This window comes from Rhinopithecus bieti, unplaced genomic scaffold, assembly GCF_001698545.2.
Source record: "Rhinopithecus bieti isolate Rb0 unplaced genomic scaffold, ASM169854v2 scaffold_28987, whole genome shotgun sequence".
NCBI lineage: Eukaryota > Metazoa > Chordata > Mammalia > Primates > Cercopithecidae > Rhinopithecus > Rhinopithecus bieti.
Window position 1 is genome coordinate 523,802 of NW_016812958.1, and position 11,237 is coordinate 535,038.

General features: G+C 39.1%; 1 protein-coding gene across 1 annotated transcript in view; it reads right to left on the minus strand.

The window, feature by feature from the left end:
• Positions 1-11,237, minus strand: part of PLCH1 (phospholipase C eta 1) — a 227,451-nt gene that overhangs the window by 60,605 nt on the left and 155,609 nt on the right. Inside the window, 1 exon segment of the mRNA XM_017847382.1 lies at positions 3,747-3,867. Coding sequence (XP_017702871.1) covers positions 3,747-3,867 — 121 coding nt within the window.

Here is an 11,237-nt window from a genome sequence, read left to right on the forward strand (position 1 = left end):
CAGAGCAAGACTCCGTCTCAAAAAAAAAAAAAGAAAGAAAGAAAGTAAACTCATATAATGTAATTTTGCCTTATTTATTCAAAAGTCTAAAAGCATCTAAGAGACCACTGAATATCATTAACTGAAGTTACTGACTCTAAAATATATAATTAACTCCCACCTTGAAAATTATGATTGAGGATAAAATAACATAAGGGAATTCTGTATTTTATAGCATCCTACATCACACATTTCAAAATCGCTCTTATAGAATTATAAGTCTTTGTCAAAAAATAAAAATAAAAACCAGCCAAGCATTCATTCTACACTAGCACTCAGGTTTCTGCACAGAAAACATGAGATCCATGTAAGTAATTACCTAAAGGAGTTGGTGCCTAAGGCAGAAATGAGATCAGGGCTGATGACATGATTTCACTGCTCTCAACCTTATTTCTTCCTCAGAATAAGAAATTATTTCAAACTCAGGTTTATTGACTTTTTTCTAGTTTTCTGTTATATATCTTCAGACATAATAGGCAACATATTTAAATCACTTAATATATCAACATATACCAATATTTAAATCACTTAATACATCAATGTGCAGAAAAACTTTTTCCAGGCTTTCATGACAAGCACAAATTCCACAATAAAGGCTATGACCTCCAGACCTACATTCTCTCCTCATTAGTAAAACCTGATGCTGTGGGTCATCTTACAGATGAGCCTTTGTGGCTGAGGTAGGTTTCCTTACTCGACTACAATCTGTTTGCTATTTGTTTCTTCGCATAGCTTTTGCCCTAGAGTGCTAGAAGAGAGAAAAGCAACAGCGACAACAAACTGACAACCCTGAGTTGTCCTGCAGTCACATCAGGGAGTTTTAACAAGGAATTTTCACATTGTCAGTTCATTTACAAAAAACCTATTAGTGGCAGGGAGTGGTGGTGACTCACGTCTGTAATCCCAGCACTTTGGGAGGCCAAAGCAGGCAGATCACTTGAGACCAGGAGTTCAAGACCAGCCTGGGCAATATAGTGAAAACCTGTCTCTACTAAAAATACAAAAATTAGCCAGGCGTGGTGGCACGTGCCAGTAATCCCAGATACTCAGGAGGCTGAAGCACAAGAATCGCTTGAACCCCAGAGGCAGAGGTTGCAGCGAGCTGAGATCGCACCATTGCACTCCAATATGGGCAACAGAGCAAGGCTGTCTCAAAAAAAAAAAAGCTTCTCAGCAGGGAATGAGGTGATTATTCCCCCAACACAGGAGACACTTGTCAATATCTGGAGACATTTTTGGTGGTCACACATCAGGGGTGCTACTGGCACATAGTGAGTAGAAGCTGAGGATGCTGCTTTCCACCCTACATTGCACAGGACAGCTCTCTACCAAAAAAAAAAAAAAAAATTATCAGTACACAATGTCAATAGTGCCAAGGTTGAGAAACCCTGATAGAAAGATGCAACCAAAGTTAAAAAAGGAGAGGAAAAGTCTGAACTTTTAAAATGTACTAAACAAGCTTATTAACTGTTTTAATTTGAAGTGCTTTTCTTCTAAGGGTTCCCAAACTTGAAGTAAATTGTCAAATCACCAGAGGATCTTCCAAGATACATAGGTGGCAGGCCTCCTCAACACTCTACTTCATACATTGGGAAATGAGGAAAAAATTACTTCACTCACTTGGCTAGGACCTGTAGAAATCAGGGTTGTGAAGACCCATTAGAATGCAGTACTCAAGATTCTTCCACATGGGAGGCATCATAAACTAAATCTGCTATGCACCAAGTGTGTCTCATTAGAAAAGCATGTTTAACCTCATGTTTAATTAATGAGAAGACCAAATATTGGAAATTTTAAAGGCTACTGACTTCTAAGAAATTAATTTTACACAATTGTAATTTTAATTTGTTTCCTTTAATTCAAAAATCCTTTCTTGAACAGCTGGTATACTGAAGGTACCTGCTAGGCAACAAAAATGAATCCAAAATAATAAGACATTGCTCATATTTTCAGTGAGTTCACAGTCTTACAGACGTAAAAAAAGGCAAGGAACCAACCAATTGCAAGAGGGTGCTATGTGATATGACAGAAATATGTGCAGGGTGCTAAATACAGAGAAAATACGGAGAGAAAGAAGATTTAAATCAGCTGGTGGTATTAGTAAGTTGTCAGAGGGACAACACGTAAATGGCTTTGTAGAATAAGCAAGAATTAATCAGATAGACTAATGGGGAAGGGTGTTCCAGGCAGACAGAATAGCATACGTAAGAGTGGGGAGTTGGGAAAGAGCCGGGCTCAATGGGGAAGCTGAAAGACAGTCATTGAAGGCAGAATCCTAAATCTCTGTGGTATAATGGTGGAAGATGATAGTGGAAGACAAGGGAGATGCCAGACCTTAAGGGACACGAAGACATGCCTGTGCATTGAGAGAGATTCTGATGGGCTTTAAGACAAGAATTGAATCACCATGCTCATATTTCAGAAAGAAAACTATACCACCAGTGTGGAGGATGAACCAAAGGGGAAATAAAAATGAACAGGAGGCAATGGAGTCAAAAGATAACTTGGGAAGTAGAATTGCCAAGAATTGGTTGAGTCTAGAATGACTCCCAGTTTCTGGCTGAAGCCAGTGCTGCCCCTAACTATCAACAAGAGGAAATGGAGCGAGAAGCAAGAGGAGGTTTGGCAGACTGAGATGCTGAGTTCCCCTTGGGGAGTAAGCTCCTTAATGGCAGGAGTCTTATCTTCTGCTCACTGTTGTGGCTCCCCACACCTATGAGATACTCAGATGAATATTCACTGAGGATTTTCTTTTCTTTTCTGAGTTGGAGTCTCACTCTGTCACCCAGGCTGGAGTGCAGTGGTGCAATCTCAGCTCACTGCAACCTCTGCCTTCTGGGTCCAAGCAAATCTCATGCCTCTGCCTCCCAAGTAGCTGGGATTACAGAAGTGTACCACCACATCCACCTAATATTTGTATTTTTTTAGTAGAGACAGGGCTTTGCCATGTTGGCCAGGCTGATCTCAAAACTCCTGGCCTCACATGATCCACCCTCCTCAGCCTCCCAAAGTGCTACAGGAGCCACTGCACCCAGCCTCGCTGAGTATTTTTCGACATGGGTCTAGAACTTAGGGGAAAAGTTCTGGACATAGAATTTGATAAATTTCCAGAAAGTAGATATAGGGCAACACCTTAGAAAATAGTTAACCATCAAAGGAGTGAGGAAATAGATCAATAGAAGACCACAGGACAAAAAAAAAAAAAAAAAAAAAGAGAGACTGAGAAGCAATGAGAGCAATGGAGGGGAGAATGATATAATGAAAGTCAAAAAAGGCAAGGAAATATTCAACTTTGTCAAATGATAGGAGAGGGTCAAGTAACATAAGGACTCCAGACACCTCAGTGTATAGATAAGACATCCATCATGACCAAAACCCACTAATTATGTACATAGTAACCTATGTTTCCAGATTTTATGGACACTCGACACCCTGGATTTAGAAATTTAGAGGTCACTGTTTCCAAGAACATCTTTAAGGAGGCATATTGAGAAAGAATGGGATAAGGAATCAATGCAGCATGAGAAAGTACAGACGTGAAGGCCACATTATTTGTTCACGATGTTTTGCTGAGAAGGAAGGAGAAAACTAGGCTGGTAGAGGGCAGTGTAGAGTCCAAGGAAGAGGACGTGGTTTTGTAGCTACGTTACATCAGGCAGCTCCATGCGGGAGGCTACCGCTTAGCTCGCGGGTGCTGCTGTACTTACTCATTCTTCACAAAGGCGTGCTTGTTGATGGTCTCCACAACATCTCTGAAGAGAACTTTTGAAGTGAGAGTGTAACCATGATGTACTACTGGCTCTCCATCCGGGCCATCCCAACAGTCAACTGCCAAAAACAGAACTTTATATCAACAACCCAAAGTCTCTGGTGTTTACTAATATTTCTGGAAATACCAGACACATATTATTTTAAGTCCATTATCTGAAATTATACCCATTTCAATCCTGACAAAGACATGACACAGATACAGAAACTGGTGTTCTGGCATATTTATCAGAACAAAGAATTAAAGACTTGCTTTTCCTCAAGACACAATGATTTGGTTTTGAGTGTGGTTAAAAAGATGTCATATTCTTAAACAGCTCAGAATTCACCAAAAACTTATTAGAAGTTAACTAAATCCAGTCAAGTGTGCCCAAGAATAGGGAGATTTCTTGAAAGGTCATTTATCCAGTTTCACTTCTTCTTCTTCTTCAGGTTATGAAGGTCTTTTAGAAAGTCACAGTGTCCTTCTCAAATTAATAATATAATTTTCGTTATTGTTCACTTAAGCTCACAATGTTTTCATTAGATTGATTTCCATTTCACTACTACTACAGCAGTTACAAAACAACATCGACTTCCTAAGTTTAAATCCTCGAGCCCTGCCAAGATTTATGTGAATTTGGGCAAATGACTTAATCATTTGAAGACTTGCTTTCCTCATCTAGAAAAGGAGAGTAATAGCACTTACATCATAAATTTGAGTGACAGTTAAGTACATGTAAAGTAGCTTGTAACACTGCATGGCACATAGTAACTATGATTGTCATTGATACTATTAATATTGCTCTTTACCCACACAATCTCATTAGCTCTCAGTTGGAGAAAGATAGCAGGTTTTTCACCATCCCCCTCTGACTACGAATTTGCTTTCTCTTGTTTTTATATTCTGCCCCCAGGCTAATTCCTCAAAACAGTACTTTCACTGCATTGCTCCTTTGCTCAAAAGTCTACTTGGTGCATAGCACAGCATTCAACACAGAGAAGTAGTCTGTAAATATATGCTAAATGGATTAATAAATATCTTACATCATACAGCAGCTCTTGCCTGCTTACCTCCAATGCCCCTGTCTCTTGTGCTAGAGATTGGCTAGTCATTCACTAGCCCTGTTTCTTATTTTACCGAGGGAACACAGCTGGACTCTATTTCCTAGCCTTCCTTTGCAGGAGGATGTGGCTAGTGAAATGTGAGCGGAAAGTATGTGCACCACTTTCAGGTATGCTTGACAGAAACCTGCTGCTTTACATAATCATTCATCCTCTTTCCTCTTCTGCTGTGACTTCAGAAGTGGTGAAGATGGCACAGCCACAAGATGGAAAAAGACAAAACTGCTTGAGAGATTTGCCCACTAGGAACACCTATTTTGAACTTCACATAATCAAGAAATAAACTTCAGTTGTTTTAAGGCACAGAAAATTTGAAGTTTAATTGTTAAAAGGACAATGTTGCCTTAATTATCATGCTAGCTCCTGTCTGATAATTCAATCTTATCCTCTCCTATACCCAATCTCACAGGCTTGTTCTTCTGGTTAGGCAAATTTTCTCACATACAGTCCCACTTCCATGCATTTTTGCTTCTTTCTTTTAAAATCAACTGACATATCCCCTTCTCATTTTGCTTATCTAAATCCTAATCAAGGCAAAACTAGGATCCTCCACAGAACCTCACTAGCCCACAGGATCTCTCTCTTCCTTATGGCAAGAGGTCATCATCTCAAATACCACCAAGAGCCTAGCAGTTAATATAAACAAGTGCAGCAGCTCAATGGGAAATGTGTGCCTGAATGAGATAACTACTACTTACTGTCAATCATTACTAAGTAGGAATAAGAACCTTGGTTGCCAGATCTTCTGAGGAAACTAAAATGTCTAGATTTTATTGCTGTGTATTTTCCCGATTTTTAAATACTGGCAATTAATCCATTTTTAAAACTACAATATGGGTCAAACATAAATATTTCTGCAAGCTGAACTTGCATAATGAAATGCTGATTGAAAGTCTGCCTTTAGAGTTCGAGACCAGCCTGGCCAACACGGTGAAACCCCGTCTCTACTAAAAATACAAAAAATTAGCTGGGTGTAGTGGCAGGTGCCTGTAATCCCAGCTACTCAGGGGGCTGAGGCAGGAGAATCGCTTGAACCCAGGCGGTGGAGGTTGCCGTGAGTTGAGCTCCTGCCATTGCACTCCAGCCTGGGCAACAAGAGCAAAATTCCGTCTCAAAAAAAAAAAAAAAAAGAAGAAGAAGAAAAGAAAAGAAACTCTGCCCTTAATTAGGACCACACAGTTCCGAACTACATATATTCTCTGTTTCAGTAGCACGTTCCCCTATATGTGTGTTTTGTGTATTACCCCAGGAGATGATATCTCTGTTTTTCTTCTAAAACATTCAAAATGTTCACCATAATCATAATGTGATTTTAATGGTTAATTTTTCATGTCAATGAGGCTTGGCCATGATGCTCAGTTATTTAGTCAAACACCAGTCTACATGTTCTGTGAAGACATTTTAAAAACAGGATTAACATTTAAATCAGTAGGCTTTGGGTAAAGCAGATTATGCTCCACAATGTGAGTGGGCCTCACTCAGTCAGTTGAGCGCTTAAGAGCAAAGACTTAAGGTTTCCCTTCAAAGATAAATTCTCAACACTGCAACACAGAAACTGCCTGAGTTCCATCCTCCTGCCCTTTGGAATCCATACTCAAAACTACAACATCAAGTCTAACCTAAGTTTCCAGCCTGCTGGCCAGCTCTACAGATTTCAGATTTGCCAACACCCACAAGCATGAGAGTCAATTCCTTAAAAATCAACCAATGAATCTCAATCTCTTGCTTTCTCTATATATCTTACTGGTTCTGTTTCTCTGCAGAACCCCGACTAATACAGCTATCTATATTAATCCACTAAACATTGGCTGTTCAAATATCCCTATGGGAAAAAAATAGAAAAAATTAAAGAAGAAAAAACATTTACGGTTGATACCACAGGAATACTAAAAACAATGTTTAAGGATAAGATGCTGTTAAGAAAACCAAAGGTTCTGAGATACTATCAGACACTGTCCACTGTTCCTTGGGGCAAATGAGGTCAAATATATCAACAACATCTTCTCACAAGAGAAGCACCATCTGTATTTTTCCATGTACTTGACAGTCTTTAATTTGTCTCTGGAAATAATCATGGAAAAAATTAACAGATGTTTCAAATAATATATTATTTTAACAATTTTTACCCTATTTTGTGGTCCTTTTTGGATAAGAAAGGGCATAACAGGATTCTTCATAAAGGAACTAATAGCTTTTCCAAAAGAATGCAAAGGCGACAAAACAATACCTTGCCTGACTTGCTTACTGTGTCCACATTAAAAATAGCTTTTAAAACTATACCAGTCATGAAAGAAGGCAGTCTTCGGCTAGTATTGACAACATAGGCAGAATACTCATAACTGAGGACAGGAGGTTGTCCTAATGTTCACTTTTTATATCTAATTCCATCACTTGTCTGTGAGATGAAGATAGCAACATTCCCAAACGGTACTGGCATCTTTATATGTGGCATTCATGGCCAAGTTCATATGGCAGTGAAGTTTCCTGTAAGTGCTAACGTTGTAAATGGGAATGTTGGCAAGGTAGAAATCCTCCATCCAATTCCCCTGCTCATAAAAGAGCCAGGGCCCATTTTTCAATCAGGTTACACACTATAGAACCCCAAAAGCAAAGCAACTCCGACAAAGATTTGGCCATTCTGAAGGCCAAATAGCTAACACAACAGCTTTTCATAATGGAGCTTAAAGACGTTCCACCCTGATAGCACTCCCAGAGATAACTGGAGAAGTCATAAACCGATTACAACAGCAATGCAACACAGTCCCATAATGAGAATGAAAATCCCCTGGACAGAACATCCATATTTATTAAGCAACTCAGGCTGAAAATCAAGCAAATAAAAGGCCATGTAAAAATGTTATCAATTTGATTTGCTGACAAGCCCACCTCACCAAAAAGACTTATTGCTCTTCCTCAAGACACTGTGTACCTATCCTGACTGAGGACATTATTGCAGCTGAACTAATGGAGATGGAAAACATAACATTACCAAAATAGAAGCTTGAAAGTAGAGAGAGCCTCCAGGTCACAATAGCGTGAAAACACTGTATAGAATCACTCTTCTCCATCTCTCAAGTGCTACACTTGGCAAAAGTTGCTTCAGAAAACAGCTGTGGGACCTGAAATTTTCAATCCATGACTGGCTACATTCTATAAATTGGGTTCTTTAAATTCTAACTGCAGCTGTTTAAGAATAAAAAATACCTTCATCTGGCCACATGGTAGATAAAATGCCACTAGGTATACAAGAGTACCCCTTTATGCTCAGGAGATAAATTATAAGGCTCCCAGTAGATGCCTGAAACTGCAGAGTACTGAACTATATATATATACACACTCTTGTTTTTTTCCTATATATATATACCTATAATAAAGTTTAGTTTATAGATTAGGTCAGTAAGAGATTAACAATAACTAATAGTAAAAGAGAACAATTACACTGCAATAAAAGTTATGTGAATGTGGTTTCTCTCTAAAGATATCTTATTTTACTGTATCACCTTTCCTCTTGTGGTGAAGAAGGGACAGAGTACGACAGTGTAAGATTTCATCACACTACTTAGAATGGTACACAACTTAAAACGTGTATGTTGTTTCTCTTTGGAATTTCTATTTAATATTTTCAGGGTGCGGCTGACCACGGGTAACTGAAGCCATGGAAAGTGAAACCACAGATAAGAGGAGACTACTATACATACAATTGATGTCTCCATGCCCAGGCTTCAAATGTAGACTAAGGACTTCAAATCACAGGACTGACAGAAATTGTTAGGAGGACCATAGAGATCATGTCACCAAATGCTAAGCCTTCAGGAACATCTAAATATTTAGGTAGTAGGCCTAATCATGAATGAAGCAAATTCCTCCTTTTAATGCCAACCTCCCCTCTATGTTGTGCTCCTCACTTTCTCTGGCCATCCTTATGTGACCTGACAGCCTCATTCAATTCCTTAGGGCTGGTCATGTCATTCAATGCTTGCTCCTCCAAAAACACACAGACTTTCTGGAGAACACTGCAGTCGGAGAGTCAGACCAACCCGAGTTCAAATCCCAGCTTCCAAGCTTCCTAACTATGGGAACTTAAGCCATTTACTTAACTCTGAGTTGAATCTCTCTTTTTTTTTTTTTTTTTTTTTTTTTTTTTTTTTTTTTTTTTTGAGACGGAGTCTCGCTCTGCCGCCCAGGCTGGAGTGCAGTGGCCGGATCTCAGCTCACTGCAAGCTCCGCCTCCCGGGTTCATGCCATTCTCCTGCCTCAGCCTCCCAAGTAGCTGGGACTACAGGCGCCCGCCACGTCGCCCGGCTAGTTTTTTGTATTTTAGTAGAGACGGGGTTTCACCATGTTAGCCAGGATGGTCTCGATCTCCTGACCTCGTGATCCGCCCGTCTCGGCCTCCCAAAGTGCTGGGATTACAGGCTTGAGCCACCGTGCCCGGCCGAATCTCTTAAGAAGAGATTATTCCCTCTTTCTTGGTGGTGGTATAAGAATTAAATGAGAATGCATGGAAAACACTTGGCCAAGACCTGGTCCACTAAAGGTGCTAAAATCATAGTAGGTCCTCTTTTCCTTCCTACAATACATTCAAATCCAAAGTGACAACCACAATTTCCAATAAGAAATAGGTCAAACACACAAAAACAAAATGAACAAACAAATACGAAAAAATAGGTCAAATGAAAAGCTGACCAAGTCTCTGAGATAAATATAATTATTCTCCTCAAGAAAAACATTCCAGAAATAGTAGTTCAATTTCTATTGTCCAGTTATAGATTATTCTAATAATAAGAACTTTAAGTCAAATACTAGGGAAATAATTTACTGATGCAAGCTGGTGAGGAAGATATTTCGGAGCACATAAAAAATTGCATATCCTTTAAAATTATACCACAGCTGTGCATAGCCTCGTTTGTGCAAGTATCTGGAGAAGGTAACCTTTTGGATATACAGAGCCAAGTAGCTTCTTTGTATTACAGCAGTGATTGGAAAACAGGAAGTAAGAAGGTACAAGAGAAGGCTCTTGTTCAATGTCATGTACTGCACACAATTTTCAAAAGCTCCCATTTTAGAATTAAAAGACTATTGGAAAAGCAACAACTAAAACTCATGTGTACTTTATCACGAATTATCTTAATCAGATAACTTTCCTTCTTAATACCCCAAACAAAGCTAGAGGATTAGAAGTTTTGAGTCGATATAAGGAATTAATGACAGAAATATGGTTAGGCTTGGGTAGGATACTGATTTTGAACAGGTAAATCAAAAAGAGAAGCCTAGGTATCTGAAGGAACTGAAAAGCAAAATAAATAGAGCAGAAGAGACAGAATTAACTAAGTTGTAAAATTGTCTAGAGTTGACTATCACTTCATGCAGTCACTAAAAGTCATTGTCCATACTTGCATTTACAATGATAGGCAACCATCAGTGTGAATCCAATGAGGCTGTGTGCTCAGGGCATCTCTATGCATGTCAGACATGAAAACTTGTTGAGTGCTGAGCAAACAACGGGCTGAGAGCGGAATGTCACCTAGAGACCTCTTATTGCTTGAAAGGATTTTCTTCCTGTTAATATTTTATAGCATCTTCATTATTCAGTTGTTTAAGCTACTCAATTGTTAATCACTATTGCTGGTATGTACTGTCTGCAACTATTGCAAAAATACTGTTGAAAGACCACATTTCCAGAGCATTCACTTTGTAGTCGTCCTATTGTTTCTGTATGCAGGTAGTTTTTAATACCTGCCCATTTTTTAAGTATGTTGATTTACCTTAATAACATTGCTGTCACTTTTGTAGCAGAAAATTCAAGCTAGAAACTGTCTGACAAAGGAAGGCCCTTCCAGTTAAGCAGTCTTATCTCATTGTCCTACTGCTTTATTCATTGCCCTACACTTTCCACCATGCCTAGGACAACCAGTCATCCCACTGCTGACTCCCAGCACATTCCCCACCAAAACCAAAAGACAATTCCCTTGTGCTTCATGGCGTCTCCATTCAATCATAAACCAACTCCCTTTTATCTTCGGACTCCTTTTGGAATTCTCCTCAACCTCCTTACCCTGGCAAAGCAGCAGCTTACCTTCGAGCACGCTACTTCCTTTCTCCAAGGATGCTCTTTTGTATGAATCACAAAAGATTTAAATATAAACCAGAAGGCATTATCTATGCCTTTACTGCTACTTTTAAATGATTGTTCTTCTACACTCATTAAAAAAATCTCTCCTCCTTTGAAGCTTATTCTATCCAGCTATACCTTTCTGGCATCTTCCAATCACCTTTTCTACAGCATTCTTTTTCTTTTCTTTTTTTTTTTTTTTTTTTTTTTTTTT